Here is a 25,671-nt window from a genome sequence, read left to right as displayed (position 1 = left end):
CTACTATTGTTGTATTGATTTTAATGATGCAGGAGAGGTTTGAAAGCACATATGGTAGGGGAAAGAGGAACACTTTCTTCGTCACGGTATCGACCAGTAATTTAGTTAAATCTTGCCAAACCCACACAATACAAGTAATAGTACGGATGGTTGGGAATGATGTCGGTCTGTCATTTGTTTCATGAAGTCATGTCTTTTGTTCATGATGTTTTTGAAGAGGGTCATTTGAGAAAAGGGAGAGGGGGGGGTGAGTGGCATGCAATGAAGAAAGAAGGGTGGGGGGGGTTGAGTTGTAATAAAACATGGACAGAAATTTGCTCAAAAAATGTGGAACAAAAGTGTGAATCACGAACATGAGGAGGTTACAAAGATGAACTTTTCCAAACCAACACGGTGTATTTCCAAATTTCTCGATGTCGTTCCTGCTAATGAAGGCATTGTGGGGGGGGGGGCGTGTGGAGGAGGGAGGAGGGAGGGAAAGGTAGATGGATACATTTCTGATCATCCATATATCTTAGTAGTTACAAGATACACTCTTCACGGTGTAATATCTAGAATACGACTAACATGTAGGTTGTCCATCAGTAGTACATGGCTATTTATGTAAGATTTTGCATTGCTAGTATATATTGACATACCTTAACCAATGGGCACTTAATGATACCTTATCTGGAAGTGAACTTCTATCGAATGAAATCGAGCCTTCGACTTGTTATATCGGTTGTTTTTGAAGGAGATTTGAGAATGTCGAGAGAATGGAAGGCCAAGTTTTATTAGCTCTGGCACCCTAGCTCTTAACCCACGAGTAGTTATCAATTCTGGTAATGTTATATTCACATTTTTTTATTTTTCATGAATCCTGCCTGTAACATCTCTATGGCAAGCAGAGATGTGTTTCCCACGGTTTGGGTTGTTTACTCTGCAATCTCGAGTATAATGCTCAGCCAGAAATCACTTGCCCCAGGGTCATATATAAAGTAGGTGCAAGTCCATAACGTTGAGATTCCTGCTGATTCAAATAACCGTGGAGAAAAGGAAACTACTACTACCTTGTAATCTTCATGTTGATCGAATTTGACTGGCCAAAAATTATTGCACAGTCTGTTTTTCTTTCATACATAATAAAATGTATAATACAAAAGTATAATACATAATAAAAATGAGGAATAAAAATCCGTTCATATTACTTTAACAATGGAGATGTAAATAACCTGTTGAGGTTCCAAATTAATGTTGAAAGGAAAGCAGACCCCTGGGTTATATTGGAATGGGAATACAAACTTGCAAAATGATAAGGCATCAATCCATGCATATTTCAAATATGCCAATGTTTTATGGCAAACAGTGGTGTGCATGTGACTAGAAGTTGCACAATGTCATCTGCTAGTTACTATAATCATTTTGCCTGCTTTACTGATTGGTCAATAATATTTTGGTTTGTTTTGGAACCCTGGGGAGTGTGTGTGTATGTGTGAGCTGCTGATGCACATATGATGAATGAGAATGGCCGTTGCAAAAGCTAGGGCCCCAGGCATTTCCCATATCTGTATTACAATCCGAATGAATACGTTACTCTGTGTAATGTTTACATTAACAAGGGTCGCTTGTTCGTACGGTGTATATAAATTTGCAGCTTGTTTTCAATCAAACATTCTTTTGAAAAGGAAATTGAAACCAAAATGTGTAAAAGGAAGTTATGGAAGGGAAATTTTGCAGTCAAAAAGTGCAAAAGAACGAAAGAAGGAAAACTCAATTTGCATATCGAATGCTCGTTGCCGTTGTTCGAAAATTACTGGGCAGTCAAACCCTCTTTCTAGTAGTCTGTGTTATAGTCGATCCCAAGTCTCATCTGTGAAGTTCCAAATGGCATAGGATAATTGAATTCCTTTTGATGCCGTGGTTTTGTTTTGTAGTTTGCCTCTCGTTTGATGTGTTTGGTGAAATTTTAATGCACGGCTATTAGATTTACCATCGTAACCACGGTCGTCGCTGGCATTAGAGTAATCACTTGTGCGATGTAAAACGTCACTCAGACAGGCAGTTATTGTCTCTCGTAAAAATGCAAACAGCACCGATCTCCAGAATCCTGACATGCAGAAACAAAATCAGGTTAGTCGCGGGTGACATCGTCAGCGAGGCATGAAAACGGGGCAGATTTTTGAGGGAAGGTTTTTGGGACGTGCGGAGTTTTCTCTGTACCTTACCTAACTATTGTTTTATACAACCGGTTGTGAGTTAAAGAACGAGTTGGTTTTAAGCCATTTTGAGTCCTCGGTAGGGTAAATGTTGGTCTTCTCGAAACATACATTTGTTGGTCATCAATTAAAAGGTAGATTTGTGGGATGAACTTAATAAATTGTGCTGGAGGAGGTTGTGGGGCAGGGTGGTTGTGGGGGCTGGGTGTAAGGACAAAAGGCATTGGGATATTTTGGGTATTGTTAGTGCGAAAGTTCGAGGACTTGTGGGTACTAGTCTGAACTGATCAGAGGAGGACCAGGGGCAAGAGAGAGAAAGGTAACTGTAGAAGTGTGGATGTTGTCTGAGATCATTTCTCATCCACATTGTCGCAGAGGATCGAGGGGATGGTGAATAGGGGGGGAGTGGTGGTGGGGTGGGGGGGAGATGGAGGGCTGGATGTTTTGGCTCTCTTCTAAGTGACCCTCTAACCGTACACCCCCGACTTCAATCCTTATATCATTTTGTCTTCCAAAACCAGTCTCTCTAAATTTACTTAGCATCATTGATCTTTCATTCGTAATACAAAACTGGCCAGTTTTTTTACTGGTTACTTTTTTGTTTGTTTTTTAAGTTTCTCTTTTTAATTTTGATTACAATCTCATTTTTTGTTATGGATAACTAATATATTATGTTTACATGCCATATTATATGTATATATCAGCTTACACTTGTATTTATTTGTCCCGCTACTAATCTACAGTTAGTTTAGTGTAAACACATAAAGGGTATATATAGTTTTTTTTTTCAATTTGTGAAAGTTATCAAATATAGCAGATTGGATGTGGGGGGGGAAAAGCAAACCCCCACAATTATGTGCAGTATGTATTAACTGAACTATGAAGGTAATTGAAAACAATCTTGAAATAGTTTCCAACTCGTGAATTTATCAACGCACTGCAAAGTCAACCGTTATCATTGTATCAGGTGTACATGTACATTGTAATGCAAGCTACTTGTATGAAGCAAATATAAGCTTTTGCCAGAAAAAAAAAAAATTGATGTTCTTCTATTTTTATTCCTGTATATTTTCTGTATGTCTTCTACTTTTTCTATCCCATCCAGTTGCGCAATTAAAACTGAAAATGTTTTGCGTCCAAATCTGAAGATATTTTTCGTCAATGGATGTATCAACTAGTCCCATAATGCATTGCATTGGAAAGAAAAGTGCTCACCCTACCCAACCCCTCGCCTTCCACCCTCCCCACCTCCTTTGAATTTGGACGACAGGTTATCCTTTTTCTTAAGTCATCAGCAAACATCTTTGGATAAATCATTTTATCACTTTAATTGCTGGAAGTGTCCGAAGCATAAATTTGACAATTTTCACTCCAAACATCTTTGAAAAGAAACAATTTCTTTCGAGATGTGACTAATTTAATCCAGTCTTTGTTACCAATAGACAATCACATGAATTGGCAATGGCAAGGCTGTTTCCATGGTTTCAACAGTATCACTCATGCACAGGACCTGAATACCAAGATGGACTTGAATGTATCCATTTGAAATTGAACAGAATATTAAGCGTTACCACGAAAATTGTGCATGATACAAGTCTAGACGATTATTAGTCATCGGGAAACTTGATACGTCATCGAGATAAAAAGAGCTGTACGGTCTTCATTCCCGGTACAGATATAATTGTTGCTATGGCAATAATGATCGTGAAGTGCATTGATAAAAATTGATCAAAAGTCAGAAGTGCAATGTTCAACTATGTGAGATATTCAGAGCATTGATATTTACTTTTGATAACTGGGACTGATTTGAATACAAGTAAATGACCTAAGCTGCTGATCATTCCATGAGCTGGGGTCTTAAAGTCCACATCTATGACAAGTCTCCAGACAACTGATAAAGACAAAAAAAAAGCCTGATAAAGGATGCAAATAGAATCTGTAATATAAATTCATATAAATGAATGCAGGAAATGAGATAAATTGTGATACATAATCAGATTTCTTGTAAGAATAAACAAAACGTAATAAACAAACTGAAGCTCTAAATACTTGTCAGTCGTGGTTCGAGTCGCAATCAACAAAGTGAAACAAGATACGAAAAGATTGCTGACATTTCTCCCAGAGAAATTTCACTGAGACAGTTTAAGTCGCAGAATCTGCTGGAGGCCGGAAAATATATTAGTCTGTGACTCAAAAGAGTCCAAATTGTTAGGGACTAATGTTACAACCGGGATTGTTCAACAATCTCTCAATCTTTGTAAGTACTCAAAAATATTCATAGAACTCGCTCAGCTACACTATGATCGTGATTACGGACTGCCCTTAAGAGGAGAAGGAGGGGGGGTTGGGTGAGGGTGGGGTACAGCCCAGGGTCTGACTTACTCCTCAATGCCTGCACCAATAATAGAAAGTCAATGTTAAGAGAAACAGCAGGTGATGCATGGTACAAATAGTACTGAGACAGGGTTATAAAACACTATACAATGTGGGACGAGTATAGATGTAGTTACGGCCAACACACACGCTGCACGATGATAACCAATGCTCTGTGCCGTATGAAACCCTCGATCAGCATACAGATCTTACTACCCATGACATATCCAGGCGCGTAGTGAGGAATTTGTCATGGGAGGGGCTAACCTGTAGGCAAATTATCAGAACCATAGATTCGGCATTGGAATTTATCTAGGCGTATAGCGCCCACCATGAGTTGGCGTGGAGCGTACACAAAAAATTTGGCCGAAAATGCCTCCCAGATTGCTGGAAATGGCACTTCCCAGGCCTTTGCAAGTTGCATCTAAGCATTTTCTATTTGAAATTACTAGCGATAGCATAAAAACGTACAAAACAAATATGCTCCAGGGGGGAAGACTGCCCCCTTCGCCCCCCCTCCCTTGGCTACGCGCCTGGACATATCACACATCAATGTTAGAAAAGCGACGTACAAACAAGAAGATCATTTGTGTGGGGACAGTGTGACATATGCATACAGTTCGCTACACTATACTCGTGTATCCACAAAGGTGCAACAGATTTACTGCAGTATACTGCACTACTTATATGTGTGGGGACAGTGTGACATGTGCATACAGTTCACTACACTATGCTTGTGTAGCCAAAAATGTGCAACAGGATTTACTACAGTACTACACTGTTTAATTGTGTGGGGCCAGTATGACATAATGTTCGTTTTATTGTTAACTTATATCGCCCAGTTACATAATTTAGTGCAGCACAGCAGTGCTCATTTTTCCGGGATGGGGGATGGGGGTCGGTAAGACCATTCAGGGTCAGCTCGTTCTGGTAATAAGATATTACCCTGTTTACACTACAATATTATTCTTGGTGAGGGGTTTACGTCTGCAGAGGTCAAAAGTCACTTGAAATCAACAGACTTCACAGTCTGAAAATCATTTCAAAAGTTGTCCATAGCTCCAGAAAACAACATCACAATGTTATCGTAGAAGTCAAAGATGTTCTCGAACACCAAAAAGCTCCAAATAAGCTCGGATGCATTTAGTACACACTTATATACGTACGTGGGGACCTTATTTATGAGAACCTTGCTGAACAACATATCAGCAATGGCCAAAATGTCAAAGTTTACAGAAAATGTTCCAATGTAAAATTAAACCTGTAAGCCTGTTGGTTAAATTACGATGTATATACATGTATAGAGAAACAGTGTGTAGTCCATTTCATCATTTAGCATCACCTCTACCCATCCTCATATATCCCACTATGAAACACGTCCCCAGAAATAGCCAGAGGCATCGTTACAGTCTGTATTGCAAGCTGTGTGTTTTGATCACATGCATGCAAACCCTGTTTTTTTTTTTTTGGATCGAGTTCAAAAAGACTACCAGCATCCTGTATGTTTACACCTCTAGTCGCTATGGCAATTACCAGGTGCGTCGTTGTCGTCAAGTTCAATCCCTGTGTGAAAAAAAATAGAATTCACAGGAATTATGGCGAACCAGGAGAGCTAATAGGGAAGACCTGGATGGCAGAGGGTACTTCCCAGGAATTTGTAAACAAATTACATACACAGGGAACCTGTAGCTGGAGTACGGTAGCTTTGTAGAGACATAGAGGGGGGGGGGGACATTTGACTTTTAATCTCAAAAGGTTGACTTTTTTTCTCATAAAGTTAGACTTTTTATCTCAAATTTTTGTTTGACTTTTTATCACAAAAATTTGACTTAAAAAGTCAAAGTTTTTTGTCTTTTTATCTCAATTTTTGTTGTCTTTCCTATGTCCCTAGTAAGCCACTGTACTGCAGTGAGAAGCAGGACACTATATCTGCTTCAATAGACTAAAACACTGTACTGATGTTATCGTTTAGAGAATTATGTTTCTCGTGAGACTGTCAGTGCAGGACAGTATTGTTTAAACCTGATCTACATGACACTGGGATGATAGCAGTTAATTGTAATAACCTGCTGCAGCCCATTGTTCATATGCATTTATGATTAACGGTCTCTTAATTAGTGATGTTTTGTTTGTTTGTAAGGCTGGTTTTCTTTTAATTTAATCTCAATATAATGCAGTGCACTGTTCTTTACTTTAATAATGTTGGTTCAGGTCACTACAGATTTTCTGATCATAATTTATAATAGGCAGTTATAATTACTAAAAATCTACTAATAATTACTAAACTATCCACCATTTTATGAAAAGTTTATACATTTTATGTCCCACACTTTTTAATGCACTTTTATTGATTTTTTGATTCTTTTATGTTTACCAAACGTTTGAATTTTATGCCTAAAAGTGTTCAAAAGTGCGTGCATTGTATCTTGGAATAATTTAATTGAGTGGACTAACTAAAGGAATTGATTAAATTTGCATGCAACATTAAAGTATCTTTCCTTGAATGCGTGAAATAATTGCAGCTTTCACCAGATTTGATCAATTTTGATCAATTCAAACTTCTCGCTTTAAATTGTCTACCCAGTATATTACCTTCCTCTGAAAGAGACAAGTTTTGCACTGCATGGGACTCTCATGATGAATATTGTTTTCCTCCCAATACTAAAATTACTTCTGTGTTATATCAATTCACTGTAGTATTAATATAGTCAATTTTGATTATGAATATTATTACAAGTATATTTTGTGTAAAATATCTGATTGAATCTGCATTTTTGGCCATGTGTTTATTTGCATCAATTTTTTAGTTCTTGCCGGAGGGCAAAGGAATCTATTGCGATGGTGATGGCATGCGTGTGTGTGTGTATGTGATGCTTGCTTGTAAACAACGCTACTAAAAAAGTTAAGCATGGATTAAATTCATACTTGATATGTAGATCCTTCTTTATATTGAGTATAAGAAGCCTATTGTATTTCTGTGAAGCTCAAAGGTCATTTGGGGTCAACAGAGGTCAAAGTCTGAAAAGTTTGTGAATGTGATTACTCAACAGTACATCTTTGTTGTATTTCATACATGGTATGCAGATTCAGCTCGTTGAGTATAAGAACTCCTATTGAAATTTGGAGGTCAAAGGTCATCTGCGGTCAACATTTAGATGAAAGTCTGAAAATCTTGTATACACAGTAACACGAGAAGTACCTCTTTCGTGAACTTAATACTTAGTATGTAGATCCAGCTTGGTGAGTACAAGAATCCTATTGGAATTGGTAGAGGTCAAAGGTCACATGAGGTCAACATGCATCAAAGTCTAAAAACCTTTTAAATATTATAACTCCCAAAATTAAAGCTACAATTAATCTGTGAATTCTCCAATGCTATGAGTTTGTTTTGGTGAACATAGTTTGGTCAAATTCAGTTCTGTGAGGGGACTCTACAGGTCTTCAACAAAACATATCTGGCATCCAGGTAATGAAATTTGCTTCCTAGTTCATACTCTTGCTTTAAACATGCACTTAAACCTCCTATGAAGGTTTCCCACTCTGAGCTTCAAGGGGTCAACAGTTTTCTCAAGTGGACCAAACTGGCTCAATGGGTCAACTGGTCATCTCAAATGGTGGGAAATTTGGCCATTTTCTCAAAAATATTTCAGCAGTATACAAACAAAGTCAAGTAACTCTGAACAACTATTTAAAGGGATTTGCTAGCTCAAGTTGATCAAATGTGTCTTTATTTCACATGGAAGACTGTTCATTCTGGATATTGATACAATCTGGTTTAAAATTCTAGACTGTAACATCCTTATAAGTGAATGACATGGTTGATGATGCAGGCGTAGCCAGGAATTTGCCAAGAAAGGGGCGAAACTGTAGATTCGGCACTGCAAACTATCTAAGCGTAGCGCCACCATGAGTTGGCGCGAAGCGTACAAGAAAATTTTGGCTGAAAATGCCCCCCAGATCGCTGGTAATGGCACTTTCCAGGCCTTTTAAGTTGCATCTTAGCATTTTCTCCTTTGAAAATACTAGCGATATCATAAAAACATTATAAAAAAATTGCTCAAGGGGGGGGTGGCTGCCCCCTTCACCCCCCCCCCCTTGGCTACGCGCCTGATGCCCCAACAAGGGATTTCTACAAATCTCTTTCTTGTTCTCACTTAATTCTTGAACAAATTTAACTCACTTGCTCTACATTAGTCAGATAGTTATAGTATTGTGAGAATGTTGTGTGTATGCTACTAATGAGGTAAGCTATAAGATTGAGCTAGCATTTAGAGGTAGTTTCAGAGGCAACTGAGGTGGTTTTCAGAATAGCTGAAGGTAATTTTCAGACGTTGACTTGGGGAAGTTTTGAGAGGTACCTGGAGATTAGCTTTCAGAGGAACTTGAGGTTTAGCTTTCAGAGGAACTTGAGGTTTAGCTTTCAGAGGTACTTACGGTTTAGCTTTCAGAGTTCCTTGAGGTAGCTTTCAGAGGTAGGCTACTTATGAGGTTAACTCTAAGATTGAGGTAGCATTTAGAGGTATTTGAGGCAGCTTTCAGAGGTAATTGAGGTGGTGTTCTGAATTACTTGAGGTAAATTTCAGAGGTACTTGAGGTAGGTTTCAGATTTACTTAAGGTTTTAGAAGTATATAAGGTTCGCTTTCAGAGTTTTTTGAGGTCGATTTTTGAGGTAATATTTTCAGAAGTATTTTTGGAGGTATATAATATGATTCTCTAATTAGCCCCAAGACATTAATATAATAATCAAACTAATTAATTGAAAATTCAACAGGAAGGTAACATGCAACCCTACACCCCCTCCTTCCTTGTAACCATTTATCTCCCTGTGCCACCTTTGAAAATAACTTTCCCCTCCCTGTAGTGGATGTTGAACAGCCTCTGACACCCCATGCTAGTTTAGAGTAAATATACATATATTCTTACAAGCTGTAGACATTTTCACTCTAGTTGAGTTAAATTGGTCCTCTCAGTGTGAAATCAGGTAAATGACTTTGAATATATTGCAACTGCTCGATAATCCAATAACTGCCTACGACCCATTCGCCCCTTCTTCTGGGAAACAAATTCTCCGTATTTATGTTGCTGCAGTTTTCATTACTTTCTAAATTTTCTGCAGTCAATAATTGCTATCCACAGTGTTCATGATAGCTTCTATAGCTATACAACCTTCTCTAAATTTACATATTCATCATTTTTTAATTTTTTAAATTTTTTTAATGTTTTTTATTTTTTTATTATTGTCATCTCTAATATGTTTGTGTCCTGTTCGTGGCCATCTGAGCATATATAACTTAATATAATATTATATAATATTAAATGTTATTAGCCTGCACTTTGTGATGAAAAGAAAAGAAGGGACATAAAGTGGGGAAATATTTATAAGATGCAATTAATGTCATGATGTCCATTTAATATTGGAATTATCAACTTTTAAGATATGGAAAGACCTGGAGTCTATAGTGATTTTTGAATTCATTAGAATTGATTACTAAAGAAAGAGAGGAAAAAATCCTTACATATTGCCCATCTTTAGTAGCAAACACTTATAATTTTACCTTGAATACAATATCTAACACGGTCCAGTGTAAGGACATCAAGTAATCAATAAACTCATTTGAAGCTCATTTATCATATTTTGTTTGGAATTTGTTTTCGTTCTGAATTCCTCATTTTCAGCTTAGTGCTGAGGGATGTGGAGGTGGGGGGGTGGGGGAGGGGTAAGGGTAAGAAGGTGGGGCATGTGGGAGGAGGAGTGTTATCATAAGTAAGCTTCTTTAGTCAACAAAGATGAATAACATTAGCAGTGACCCTTTTAATTGTCCTAAATCTAATGAGATTATAATGGTATGCATAATTTGTTACTGAAGGTGACAATTAGTTCGTAACAAACGTTCACAGAATGTGGTAAATTGTTAATGAACAAAAAAATTTATTCTTGTAGCTCGATCAGTTTGAAACTTGCGCACAACTTAACATACATAGGACATGTTGCTTAATTCAAATTAAAAGACAATTTTTTGATAGGGTATTAACACAGTTGTTTAATCCTGTTTTTTTGCATTAAAGTTGCCAATTAAATAAGTATTATTGTTCATTTTATCTAGTTTATGTATACACTTCTATTAAATCTATAAAAACTTCATGACCCTTTCGAATATATGGTATAAACATCACATGACAAAATTGCAAGCTGATGAAATGCATTGTGGGAGTTTGGTAAATCTAACAGAATTAAATAGAATTGCCAAATTAAAAAAAAATCATGATTAAAATATTAAGAAATAATAAAAATAAGAAATAAATAAACCACTGTAGCTGCTTTCAGATTCGAATTAATTAGCGTTCCGTTAGTAGTGAGCCCTCTAATCTTGATCAAATAAATTTATCTTCAGATTTTAACTTTCTTTCTTAATATTATAATTTTATAGATCAAAAGCAGGGTTGAATTAATTCTTTCAATGTACTTCATCAGTTCTTGTAGTAGTCTTTTCAAATGTCAAGTACATTATAACAGTCTGCATGTCAAATCAAAGTATTCAACGTTTTTCTGTCTTGTTACTTGCTTTGGGAATCGAATGGATTGGATTGTTGAGCTTGCTAGTGTTCTCAGAGGTCAATTCTTCCTTCAAAGTATATTAATTGCACTGTAATAATAAAAAAATAAAAAAAGCCGCTAGAGTACTTTTGAAGCGATAGCAGGGAAAATATGTCACAATTACGACTCTGGCCCAGCTACGTGACTAACCGTCCCCAAACGATGAAAATCGCAGAATTAGGAAAGACCGGCACGTATCAAAAGTCAAGCAACTGGAAATATTATGTGAAGAACTTACAACACTCATGTTAGGGTCGTAATTTGAATGACTGAAAAGCAATCAAATTTCAGGAGAATAAATTCTGGGCTGATCATGACTATCTGTTTTGTGTGACAATTATCATGTTATGGGATGGAGGTTAAGGTGTGGGCCGGTGTACGCTAATGGTGTCGGTTGATGTTGCCATATGTATAATAAAGCGTTTCAAAACCTTATATGATTTCTGCCAGGAATACCACGGTCATGCAACCCTTTAAATGATTACTTTTATTAGCACTAAAATGAACTTCTCCTCTAAATGCTGATCTCCTTGCAAATGCCTTGTAGCATTAAAGACAACAGAAGATGAATTATGACATCATCAAAGATTAATTGATCCAATTTAAGTTCATTAAATACATATTTTGAAAGATGAGAAAATGGGAAAGGGAAAATTCAATTTTTTTTTTTTTTTTAAATTTTGGCATTGCATTCTGTACATATTTGACTCAAAATTAACCAGATAGTTACACATTCATTTACCCTGATCCCTGCCTTTGTTCAAGTCCCATGTCTATAAAATTGCCTAATTTGATCTACAATTTACCATAATTATCTAAAGATAAGAACTGCATAATACTTTGTGACTCCAAGGAGGTTTAGGGAGGAGTTTTCCTTCTGGTCATGTATACACCTATACTAATCCCCTTTAATCCCTTGCCTCACCTCCCAGCAGGATGAATTGATTATCCCTTCTAATCACTCAACCATAACACTATACCCCCCTCCCATATCTTCCCTCAGAGGTGGTTGCAGGCAGATGGGCATGGCGGCCGACCCCATCCTGCCCCCCCCCCCCAAGAAAAAGTGTTTTGCACCAAAAGCAGCAGCACTTGCAAACATAATTTTGTCCAAAAAAGAATTAAGATACATAGTTTTATAGACACACATTTTAACACACTTCGCAACTGGAAATTCCTCACTTTTTGACCAATGTTTTAATCACCATTATTTTGGTTGTAATTTTGATATCTGTACAGTCTACATGTTTCTCGGGCAAGGTGTCAAAACAAATTCTGAATCTGTTGGTCGTTCTGCATCTCATCTAGAGCGCCCCCATAATTATACCCAGGCCAGACACAGAATCCATTTATTTATTTTTTTTAATTATGAAAGTCATCGATATGGCTTCATATAAATTACGGAGAGTGGATATAAATGGCTTTGCCTGTAACGCAATCATATTTTTGAGAGTCGATCTCCGTGCCTGATATCACTAGATTCAGTCTCGTTCGGTACATTGCGATACAATTACGAAATATTCACAGTTATCATTAATGTTAAGCGACCAAGATCGATCATTAATGAGAGTCGGCTTTCTACGAAACTGATCAGATGACGTTAGGAAGTATCACTGTTGTTATCCAAAAATTGGAACGGTATTGTGTGTCATAGTCGAAAAGAACAACTGACCTGTAAATGCTCAAAGAAATGTAACAAAGGATTGGAGACATCTAAACTGTAGGTATTGATCAGTTGTAATGCAATGTGTATGTGATTGGGTGTGTGTGTGTGTGTATGGGTGACTGTGTGTGTGGTGTTTATGGGGGATGGAAGGGGAGGGGAGGGGAGGCGGGAGATAAGCAAACTACAGCAGGTGGAAGTAGAAGGAGATGGACGGAGAAATGTTAACGGGGCCTATACAATTAAAACTGGATAGTACCAAAATTCAGTAAATAACTCCACAGCAGACAATTCTTAAAACTAATGTATCCATGTCTGACTGGCAGTTTATCCCACCATTTTTATTTTTTTTTGGTGAAGAAAAACCCTCAAAACTTTTGAATTAATTATCATGTTTTTGAAAGAGATTCTTCCAAAATTGAGAGATTTATTCCAGTCTTTGAATTATGTGAGTAGTATAATATATATATATATATATATATACATATATATATAATCATAATATATGTATTTAGGGCACAAGTATATGTTGATAAAACTAATAAAATACAAAGTCAGTCCTCAGCGAAGCCTTGGTCACCCTGCAGTGCTGCGTTATACATGGGTGCTGATGTGTTCCTAATGAGTGGGCCCCATCTGTTGTTCTCATAAAGTGATTGCGTATTCACTGACAGGCTTTATAAACTCTGACTTGGGAAGCTGTGTGGAGGACCCACGGGTGAACTCATTGCCAAAGTGTGGGAGGCAGAGGGAGAAATTACCATATTTATGTGATATTCTCTAGAGGAAAAGAAAATACAGAAAATGTATAATTCCACAACCATAAGAGTAAAAATAGTATAGCATATATGCAAATGAAATTATACCATTGGGAAAGAATTTTTATCTATCCAATGGTTATCATATGATAAATTAGAGGTTGTTGGACAATTTAATGCTTATAAGTTTACTATAAGCCAACAAACAAACAACAATACAAAGACAAATAAAGCAAAAATAGATTTGATTTAATTGGAAGAGATAATGAAATTAATTTAAGTTGGGAGGCAGCGGGTAAATGTCAATTTCTTAATCCGATCGGTTAATTATGATATAAATTAAAATCATAAATTTAATTATCATATGATGTGAAAGGGTAAAAAAATTTAAGTTATGAAATGAACAATTTTCAGTGTTTTTAACAGCCAAATTGTAGGTGTAGAAGCTTTAATAATTGTAGTCATAATAAAGCAAGTTGAAGCCCCTAGAGAGGCAAACAAGAGGTCTCTAATGGGGGTCTTCAAATTTAGAGGCCGTTTATGGGGTTTTCTAAGTGTGGAGGATCAAGAAAGGATCAAGAGGACAAAAGAAAATTAAGGTAACGAGAAACGGATAAAGTGCAGGAAAAAGAAAAACAAGGTAAAAAAAGTCAAGCATGAAAGGAAAAACAGAAAAAGGGACACAAAAGCAAAATGAAAACAACAAGGAAAGGAGCCAAAAAAAATATAAAAAATAGGAAAGCAAAAAACAGAAAGCCAACAGGCCTAAGTTATTTATCTTGCATGCACTTAATTTCCCATAACAAATTTTTATATAAAACAGGCTGCATGCACACAAGATTTATCGACGAGTTTCGGCAATTGTGGACAGGAAAATTGCACAAGCAATGCATGCAATTAGCAAGTAAGAAGTTCATCCAAGCTTCAAGTAGGATTTTAAAATGGTAATAATTCAAAAAGAGAATTATTCAGGAAAAAGACCAAAAAAAATTTTCTTACCTGATTGGTAATGACTGTGAAACCGAAAATTCTAAAGGATAGATCAATAAAATAGAAATAGCGGAGAGATCAGAACAAAATTTCCAAATCAATCTAAGCATAAATCATACAAAATTAAACATTAAATTCTATTGTTCAATAGCATTAATGCTTTCAAAAAGATCCATGAATAATACATTATACCTTTGCTTAGAAGTGTACACAATGCATATGTCAAGGATTCACACAAGATTTACTTAAGAAATGGAAACATCAAGTCTGTAAGCTTTAATATGTTACAATTTCCTCATAAACTGCATGAAATCAAATAATTTTGCTCAGTCGCTTGAGCGTGACTTTAGAACCACGGCTACAACAATTTCGGACTCAAGGTGTCAAACCGTGCGGCTTCATGTAAGATAATTAAAGGATAATGCCTCATGCGTACACTACGTGTCTGCAGGGTCATTATCTGTATTATGTAGAAAATAGCATGCACTGTGTTCAAGGAGTAACAATTTATCCTTCTTGCTAGCTAGTTCATGAGCAAGTTTGTTGCACTGAGATCAATTCACCAAATATATAGGCCCTATATATATATATATATATATATATATATATATATATATATAGATAGCTGAATTTACACCTGGAAATCAATAATCAGTAAAACAGTTGAACTGTCATTCAGTAAAATTCACTCAGTATATAAATGAGCTGACTATTCACAGATGGCAAATCAATTCTCGGAGAGATTGTTTATCCATCGAAAGTCAAGGAAATTAATATATTTGTCTCAAGTACCAAAATTTTGTTGATAGGGGACTCAGTGCAAACAGAAAACAAATTACTAACTTCCACATTGGGTGAAGCAGCACAGATGCTATCATTTTCCCCCTTTCTTTTCCCTCCATCCCTTCCTCTCTCCCTCCCTCAATCCCTCCCTCCCTCAATCCCTCCCTCCCTCAGTCAATCCCTCAGTCCCTCCCTCAATCCCTCCCTCAATCCCTCCCTCAATCCCTCCCTCAATCCCTCCCTCAATCCCTCCCTCAATCCCTCCCTTATCCCTCCTTTCCTCAATCCATCCCTCTCCTACCCATAAATCTCCTCCAGCACTCATATTATTGGTGTAACATCGACAATTTTACCAACCTAACCGAGAATTGCAATTAAATCAAAAAGATTCTTCTAGATTTAAGTAAACCAAACGAATGGTAATTGTCAGCTAGTAAGTATAACAGATTCCATTCGATTTCCCAATATTTTGTCGGCACCTAGATTTGTTGAATCTTTTTTGTACTTGTATTGATCCAATTTTGAGAATATTTGAAATTTTGCCACTTTTAAGTATTCTTGACTTATATTTAAACTGAAACTTTACCTTTTTAGTCAAGCTTATTTGATCTGACATTATTGCTATGAGATTTTTTAGTATCAAAATTAAGCCATCCCAATTTTTGTGTTACATATCAACTCAAAAAGAAATTTGCTTTAAGCTGATGATGAAACATGTTGAATCATACATAATGATGCATTTGCAGCTATGATGAACCTTTGAAAAAGGTCTGTTTTTTTCAGTTTTCAGATGGATTAGGTGCTGTCTGTATACGACACTTATGATGGATCAAGTTTTGTGGAAAAAAGGGCAAAAACAACTCAAACATACATCATGAAATGCGACTTCCATATTTGAGCCTTCTGTTAGTATGCTGCACGATGTTGATCATAGGTCTACTGTTGGACTGTACTGCAACCTGAGAATAATTTAAGATAAGAAATTGGTTATCCTTTTTTAATTGTTACCATGGTAATTCTCTTTAATTGTTACTATGGTTACATACCATCTAGTGGACGGATTTGATGTAAGAGGGAATTATTCCATTTGATACAAAAAACTAGAGAGGGACTGAATGAATTTATATAATACAGGAAATATAAACCAAATAACACATTCATTATTATTTTAAAGGCATAGGAGGGCAATTCCTGATTGGATATATTGTATGTCACCGTGGTGGAGTGTTAGGAATTAAATCTGCCAAACGGGGAAAGCCAGGGTTGACATTATTTCTGTGATGCAATTGGCCAATTTTGTGCGGACAAATCAAGTGAAAAAAAAAAAATCAAACACAAGTTAGCTTCTGCTTTTATGATAATTAAGGCCAGTAAATGAGTTCTAAGGATATGGGTTTGCAATTCTTTGCAATTGGTGATCTCTTAGCTGAACATTAGGCAAGGAAACATGATCTTATAGACTTCACCTAATGTGTATATAAATATATATATATATATATATATATATATATATATATATATATATATATATATATATTACACATACAAGATCGAGATATATATCTTAGAGAACAATATGTGTCCGTTGAATTCCCATAGTAGAGAAATGAGACTCAACAGACAAGTAGGATTCATGTAGACTCTGAGAGAAATATCATGGTATTTATGTACCAAACAATTGACACAATAACTATATGGTATTGACTCACAATGGCACTCAATAGAACGACGACAATTAAAACTGAGTTTTGAAATGAGGGGGATCGGATTACAATGATATCAAGTACCAATGACAATTATCATATTACATTTTTTATCGTTTGTATCAAGTTAAAATTTTTGGTAAGATAAGGTAAGACGTCAATCAATATAATGGGGGTAATAATTTCTGAAATGGTTTAGTTATCCCTTGGTCATATATCACTGAAATCAGGGGTGGGGTGGGGGTGGGGGTGGACGGTGGGGGAGGGGTGTATCCACCCACCTGCTGCATCTCCACCTGCTAATATGCATAGTTACAGGCATTATGCTTTATTATTACACTCAAGAAAGAATAGAATATAATATTATGAAATAGAATAACAGGACCATGCATGCAGCTCTACTATATGGCACAAAAATATGTAATTATTGTACATACTAAAATGAGAATTAGTAAAAAATGAAAAAATATATATAATTTCTTTTATGAATACAACCCTACACCTGCCTGAGAATATATTTCTACACATTATCACCTTCATACCTTGTTTCTTACAGAGACCATATGCAAGCTTACTTTTGGCTTTCTATAAATATGTAATTTTTTTCTTTTTAGTATGTATGGTAAAATTTCAACCAAAGTCGGTTTAATTTTACCTGCTTGTGATGCAAATCCAGGGGCGTCGGAAGCTATTTGGGATTGGTACGGCAGATCAGAGTGTGGCCATCTATCATAATTATCGGGGGGACGTTTGGTAGGTCAAACTACACTACGCGCCACCATGGTTGGCGCGTAGCGTAATGGAGAAAATTTTGAAAAAATGTCTCCCAGATTGCAGGAAATGGCACTTCCCGAGCTTGAAAACAAGACCCCTGCCACCCGACTAATCTTCTGAAACACATTTTGAAGTATGTTTCATTTTGGTTCTTTATTTTTTGCCATTTTTTTTTTCTTAGTTCTACTTTCTTTTTTTTCTTCTTTTTTTTGCGCCGTGAATATAATTGGTCCGGCGTTCGCCGGACCTGCCGTACCGGCTCCGGCGCCCCTGAAATCTTGTCCAAACCATACCGTTTGCAATTTATTAATGCAATAGAGACCTTAATCAACAAGATAGCATATACAGCAAAATTGCCATTTGAATCTGAGCAATATGCATAGTGATCCAATATGTCTCCATCATTAGGCTCAACCACGCATGCATGCATAACTAATGTATTTTTATATTGCAAAAACAGTAACCTGGTGTTAGTATGTACCTTATAGTCTGATATACGGTACCTTATATGGAATGCATACTAACTTGATCTGGTAAATAACTAATGAAATATATAAATTGGGCATTGCTGGAGACTTGGCCTGTTAGACAACAGGGGAACAATCACATGTGCTTTAGAGATGGGGTTCAGCTCCTAAGATTAACTTTGTACTGTGAAGACTCCCATACTCAGGATCAGATCCTGCAATCGTGCTCTCCCTTTCGAAGAAGATCCTGACCCTGCAAGGACGATCAAGATTGTAGTGTGAATGCATGAGATCACGCAACCAGAGTTATCCAGTTACCTGTCTTCTGTTGTTTTTACTTCAGCATCGGTGACGAAAGACAGGGATCCCTGTGTTACTATAAATAACTACTTGATTGTATCACCTTGACCTCACCTTTAATTGTGTAATTTTCTCTCTCTTTCCAGTTGATCAAGTGCCACCTGTTCTCAAATGTTAACACATCAGATGTCAGCATATTGGCATATAGGACCGTCCCAATTCTGTGGGGGGGGGGGCAGAAAGTTTTTTGCCCGAATTTGAAATCTTCCCCGAATTTTCAAAACTAATTACTACCCAAGCCGCATTAAAAACATGCTGATGCCAGTTGCGAGTATGATTTTATTGAAACTGTCATTTGTAAGCTGCAGTGACGTACCTAGAATAGCTGGCACCCGGGGTGGATCCTCCCTTTGTTACCCGTGCAGGGGATGCCATCCTAGGGAGGGGTGTCCCCTTTCCCCTACTTGTTTATTTAAGGTGCCTTAGATGCAAAATGGTTCTTTGGCAAAGCTTTTAACTGATTATATGTTTCAGAATTGTCATTCTTATTTATCTTATTTATTTCTCTGATTTCTTTGGGGGGGCTGTGGCATGGTGCCCCACCCCCCCTGACTGGTATCTGGGGCGGAAATACTTAGGACGGTGAGAATCGGGACATAAAGCACAAAAGAAAATTTGTTAAGTTACTAAATCAATCAGGTCAAAGTAGGTCTAATCTTCATGCAAAATTGATGATTCAACTTTTAATGTCTGCAAGCAGGAACTCGTGAAGAAGCCATCATCTGACCGAGGTCAGTCTCTTAAGAGTCAATTTTCAACAACTCTGTAACTGGAGGACATACATTAATCTTGGAGTGACTCAAACCCGGGACCTTATGATTGAAAGGCACCGGCGTTAACCACTGAGCTAACACTCCCTATTAGTCAATTCAAATGTCAATATCCTAATTTAAGTCTAAAGGTGAGAAAATTTGAAAATGACACGACAGTGTGGGATGGAGAGGGGGGACCGAAGGACCGTCGAACGAAACTTAACTGAGAAATTTGTGAAAAAAAGGAAATAAATAATATTCCAGAAATAGAGAGGGTGAAAAAATAGAGAATAAGTCATGCTTCCATCATATATATCATGTATTATAAAATTTAGAACTAAATTTATCGACAAAACTGTATGATGTCTCAATCACCCACATGCATGAATGATAACATCATCTTTTGTCATATCTTCAGTTTTATGACCAATACCGTTTCTTTTCTCATCCGAAACCCATAAAACATGAGCAGAACAGTTGGCAATATGTTATGATAGTTCCTGTCAAAGTAAAATATTTGTTTATGGAAAACGGTCCAAACTTTAGATAAATCTCCACACAAGTGACAGATAAGATCTTGCATTCTCCCAGAGGCAGGAAGACAGTCGGTAATGATTAGATGCTGCCTGCAGGTTTGGTTTAGCAAACATCCCGTCCAGAGTCCTTGTCATCTGAAAAGGCAATTTCCCTTCATTGGATGAATCTGTTTCTTTGAGAAATAAAACGTTTTCATTATGATCTCAATTATTATGATCATTTTGAGACGTGCGATAAATTTTGATATTGCCTCGTCATGTCGTGGATGAATTTCTTTCAAGTTTAATTAATTGCAATGTTTGCAAAATCTATATAAGGGCAACATTGATGCTATATGCCAATGATCCCAATGATATATATTATAATTAATTAAGTAGGTCAGTCATTAAAATCCATTGTTATGTTAATAAAGAGCTATATTGTATATGGAACACTGAACATGAATCGTATACAAGCTACACGATCAAATATTTTTGTTTGTTTTTGCCTCTTGTTTCAATCAGTTTCCTTGAAGACAAAAAAAAAAAAGGAAGGAATAATTGATAGTACGATATTTAAATTTATTAAAAATTAAGTTAACTTTTTATTCCCAATTCCTGATCAGCTGATAACAGTAATGCACATACACTGGATGTATGATGACCCTGTGCCACCGCCCCCCCCCTCCCCAAGGCAGTGTGTCCATTTCTCCCTGTAAGTTGCATATAGATCATTGACTTCACAATCTCAGGTAAGTTTAAGACTTTACCAGTTTAATTAAGTTGCCTTTATTAGATTTATTCAATTCTCTTGTGGGTGTTTGCTTTCCTCCAATTATTAATTAAGCCAGTTCTTATTATTTTGCACCCTCTACTTCCTTTATTTGACCTTCTCTGACACGTCTGTATATATATATATATATATATGTATATATATATATATATATATATATATATATATGTATATATATATATATATATATATATATATATATATATATATATATATATGTAGAGTTGGTTGGTTGGCGTCTATCTTGGCACAGAGTGCTCTATGTCCAGTGGACAGAGCGGAATATATGTGATGTTGTCTGACGATCGCTAAAATGCGTGAAACTCTGAGATACAACTACTAGTGTTCCACTAGTCTCAACTATATATATATATATATACATACACACACACACATATAATATATATATATATATATATATATATATATATATATATATATATATATATATATATATATATATATATATAGGCTTCTAGAGAGAACCATCCATATGTTTGAACAAGCTAAGTTGAACAATATGGTGTCATTTCATAGACACAAGCTCTAAGGATATTGCAGGTTCAGAGTCCTGCCCAGATCATTATGTAGATTCCTCGGACAAAACACTTAATCTCAATTGACTCGGATCTTCATCCAGGAATATTAATGGGGGGACCAATAAGGTGTATATTTGAATGCCTCAGAGTGTTGATGTACCTTATGGGAAGTTTTCCCTATGGGGAAAGTCCCTCATTTGCATAAATGTGGGGTACTGTAGTGCCAGGAGTGACCTCTTGAATTGTGAAGACTTGACTGAATCTACTCACTGAAATTATTGTAAATTACTTAAACTGGATATTCCAGGAAATGGTTGTTTATGCCTCAATATAGCTTAGCACTCCCAATAGCTTCTTGCCTCGCACCCATGCTGGAGGTTTAACGTGAATGCACCCAGGTAAGGCAAATGCTACTTTAAGCTATGAAAAGAAAGACATGATGAGAGAGGAATGAATTTATTGATCATAATCTTCATTGAGCATAATTTGTTATTATTGATGTTCTTTCGATTTCGTGCTAATCTTTCAGAAACTTTTTATAGCTCTCGATCCTATCTTGACAAGGAACATTAGATAAGTTTTCGTGCTAACATTAATATTGTGAAATTATTCATGCAGTTTAAGGAGCAACACCATGAAATAACATTCAAAATAAGCAACTTAATATAGAAACTCGTTGCGATTGGTTGATTAACTAGAGAGGCAGAATAGAAACTTTGTGAAGTTCCTTGTCGTACAATTTGCTCAAAAATTCAAATTACTGTAACTATCTAACTACTGTAGAAGCAGGTGAGTTAAATTTGTTCAAGAATTAAGTGAGAACAAGAAAAAGATTGGTAGAAATCCTTTGTAGACATCAACCATGTCATTCACTCATAAGGATGTTACAGTATATAAGTTTGATCCAAAATGTATCAATATCCAGAAAGAATAGTCTTCCTATGTGAAATAAAGACACATTTGACCAACTTTGAGCTATTGCAAATCCAGGGTTACAAGACATTGTTTATATACTGTGAAATGTTTTTGAGAAAATGGCCAAGTTTTCCACCATTTGAGATGACCTGTTGACCCCTTGAGCCAATTTGATCCATTTGAAAAACAGGTTGACCCCTTGAAGCCGTGAGAGTGAAACCCTTAAAGGAGATTTAAGTGCAAGAGTATAAACTCTGAAGCAAATTTCATTACCTGGATGCCAGGTATGTTTTGTTGAATTCCTATAGAGCCCCTTCACAGAACTAAACTGAACTGAATTTGACCTAACTATGATCACTTATGCATTTTGTACATTATATGCAAACATTTTGTACATTATATGCATTTTGCACATAATATACATTATTTGCAAATTTTGTAAAATTTATGCATTTTGTACTTTGTATGCAAATTATGTAAATTATATGCAAATTATTAACATTACAAGCACATTTTGAGAGTCTGCATGTATCCAATAGATTGGCTAGAATAAGATATCAACCTGCATAATATTAAACCTGAAGAAATGGACACATGTATGTGCTCTAACAGCTGTTTGTAACTCTCCTTATATAATTACTGTAGCTAGAGCACGGTAATTTAACATATGTTACCCCTGGAGGTGCTTTATGGTTGGGACAAGAGTTAATGAAGATAGGCTTGCCTGTCTGCATGGCGTTTAAATTAAAGATGGAAGAATTAGATCTCGCAGCTAGTGCATTTTTCCTGAACCTTGCGGCTTGACAGACGACTGCGAATAAACAACATTCCCTGGCTAACGATGAAGCTGTGTAATTCAACATGAAACTGCAATGTGAAAGGACTAAAACAAATGATTTAATTTAACTAATTAATATAAAAGTGTTTTAATTTGTTAAGAACTCAGAGAGTTCAGAGAGGAATACAGGTTGGACCCCAGGAACAATTATTGTCACCCAGAACCCCCCTCCCCCCCACACCCCCCCTTGTTTTGCACTCATCCTGAAAATGATTCTTTATGCCTTTTTGCCCAGGGCAGGCCAATTGTCTCTTCCTATGCCCCTCTAAGTTTACCCTGGGTGCTGGGGCTTAATATGCCCCTGTGTCTCCCCCCCCCCCACTCATAAAGCCTATGACAAGAATTGTACACTACATAGCTGGCTTGATCATCCTGAGACCATAGTGAGTAACACGTAACAATTATACTTTTGCCTATAAATCTTTCAGTTAATTTCAGTTCATATGGTAACATATGGTAACATCAGAACAAGCCCTGAGCTAGTATATATTGAACCCTATATATGTTAGTGGTGATCTCTGATATTCTCAGTTATTACATTGCTTGAGTGTTCCAACAGTATATATATATTATAGCATCTGGCATACTTCTACTGTCACACATCACTGACTGAACTGTCCTAAATCACTCACCTGTAGGCTACTGAAGTCATGGAGGATGGATATCAGTATCATGCCACCTGTGGTCTGGTAATTGAAACTTATATTTCCAGAGACAGTGGAATTCTTTGATTAGATCAAGCCCATCCTCTTGAACTTCATCAAGTTCATCTACCTGTCAGTCAGATTTTCTTTGGTGGTTCATAGGTCATGTGACAATCACATTTTTACCTCTAAGGGGAAACAATATATATATATATATATAATTGTATACATGAATAATTGAAGAAAAACATTGATTACATGTCACATGGCCCAAGAGCTCAACTGCTGTGTATTTATTAACCATATTCTTCTTTAAACCATGGAGCTATCTGTTTATAGCTCCATGTTTAAACTATGCTTCAAGTCTCCAGGGAAGCTACGTAAATGGTTAAATTTTCATCATAATGCGTGCCATTTTCCTTAAGCTCCATCCACGACCCATTTAGCATCAACAATACTACAGCAGTAATCCTCCCGACGAATTATCTCTCCTTAATAGGGCCACAACGACTTGGGGTATAATGTGTTATTAACAACTATTACAAATTGAGATAAATCTCACTAATTCTGATGAATGAGGGAAGCAGGAATCATGACATAAGGATTAAAGGGAGTGAAGACTCGCGCAAAAAGAAACGTCTAATCATGGTAATCTGACCTAGTTTCGAATGAGGTGTAACAGATTGAGTGCTAGACACCACCATCGATCCCAGAAAATACGCACACAGCTTGCTACCTTCGGTAATTAGACACTAGTGTACACTGGCGGATCCAGGGCCTTTGTTTGGGAGGGGCCAAAGTGGCATTAGAGTGATATGGGGGAGGGGTCTAAGGGGAGGGGGTGCCCCCTCCCCTTTGGAAAATTTTCTGTTGCTGAATGCCCTCAGATGCAATTTGGTGCGACAAAAGTGTACAATGGTGATGTTAATTTACTTCTAAAAAAATGTTTCCCAGGTGTAATTTTCTAAAATATTTATAAAACAAAGTTGGGATCATCTTTCTCAAGAAATTTTATTTCTCATAGGTTATAAATTTCTTACAACCAGCCTGTAACTGCAAAATGGTGTTAAACTGTAAATCCTCATGCTCATACATTTACATAGCTCCCAACTCTTGAGAAGGCAAATGCTGGTCCATGCCACGAATCGCCGTCCTGGGGGAGGGGTATAAGGGGAAAGGGTGTCCCCCTCCCCTTTTGAATTTTTTTGGAATCCTGGTGATGCCTACATGTAAAATGGTGGCACTTAGAAAGGCTTTTGTCACCCAAAATTTTCTGAGAAATATGCATTTTTGTGTGTGTAACATCAATAAATTGAATAGTAGGTGATAATTCATTCTTTCCCGTGGCATGAAAATGTTCACTGCTCGCCCCAATGAAAAGAAATATAGGCTAATTTGAGGTTCAAATGATGCTGTAAAGGAGGTTTTATACTCTATTATGCTAAATGCTAAAGAAATGATGGTTGCTAAGTCAAAATTTGATGCAATTTTTGTTATGTATGCGTTTTTTCGGACGCTTGTGCGGGTCAGCGGGTTTGGGTGTTAGAATGCGGGTCTAATTCCCGCGAATTGCGGGTCAGTTGGGAGCTCTGCATTTAATTTTAAACCAGAAAACGAAAAATTTAGACTAGTCTACCACTGCTATTCCTCTCGATTTTTTAAATTTCCAATCATATGATTTAGCGGATGTTCGGAAACACTTTTTGGCTCACCTTTGGGGGGGCCATGGCCCCCCTTGGCCCCCCCTTGGATCCGCCAGTGCTAGTGTACAGTCAGTACATACAGCTGCGGTCGATACCCACAGCACAGTGTACAAACGAAACAGCGATGGACATCTCAGGTCCAGCTAAAGATAACAAGGTATCACATTTCATTACTGTCTGCATTTTGTAGTGACAAGCAGAAAACTTCACTTGCAAGCAACGGAAAGTTAACTTTTTCAGAGCGCGGCACACGGTTTGGGGCGAGTCTTCAATGCCTTTAATGAGTATATAATAATCCTCTTGAGTTGGC

The 25,671-nt window shown here is 36.7% G+C and overlaps 1 protein-coding gene across 1 annotated transcript in view; it reads right to left on the bottom strand.

Annotated features, from left to right (window-relative positions):
- Nucleotides 1–13,457: 13,457 nt before the first annotated feature.
- LOC139964912 (uncharacterized) overlaps nt 13,458–25,671 on the bottom strand; it is a 50,996-nt gene continuing 38,782 nt past the window's right edge. The window contains exons 8-9 of the mRNA XM_071966967.1: nt 14,585–14,615; nt 13,458–13,607 (exon numbers count right to left, since the gene is read on the bottom strand). Of these exons, the coding sequence (XP_071823068.1) occupies nt 13,473–13,607; nt 14,585–14,615 (166 nt within the window). The 3' untranslated portion in view covers nt 13,458–13,472. The remainder of the gene's footprint in view (nt 13,608–14,584; nt 14,616–25,671) is intronic.

The sequence above is a fragment of the Apostichopus japonicus genome, chromosome 23 (genome assembly GCF_037975245.1).
Source record: "Apostichopus japonicus isolate 1M-3 chromosome 23, ASM3797524v1, whole genome shotgun sequence".
Classification (NCBI taxonomy): Eukaryota; Metazoa; Echinodermata; class Holothuroidea; order Aspidochirotida; family Stichopodidae; genus Apostichopus; species Apostichopus japonicus.
This window is presented reverse-complemented; position numbering and strand designations above follow the sequence as displayed.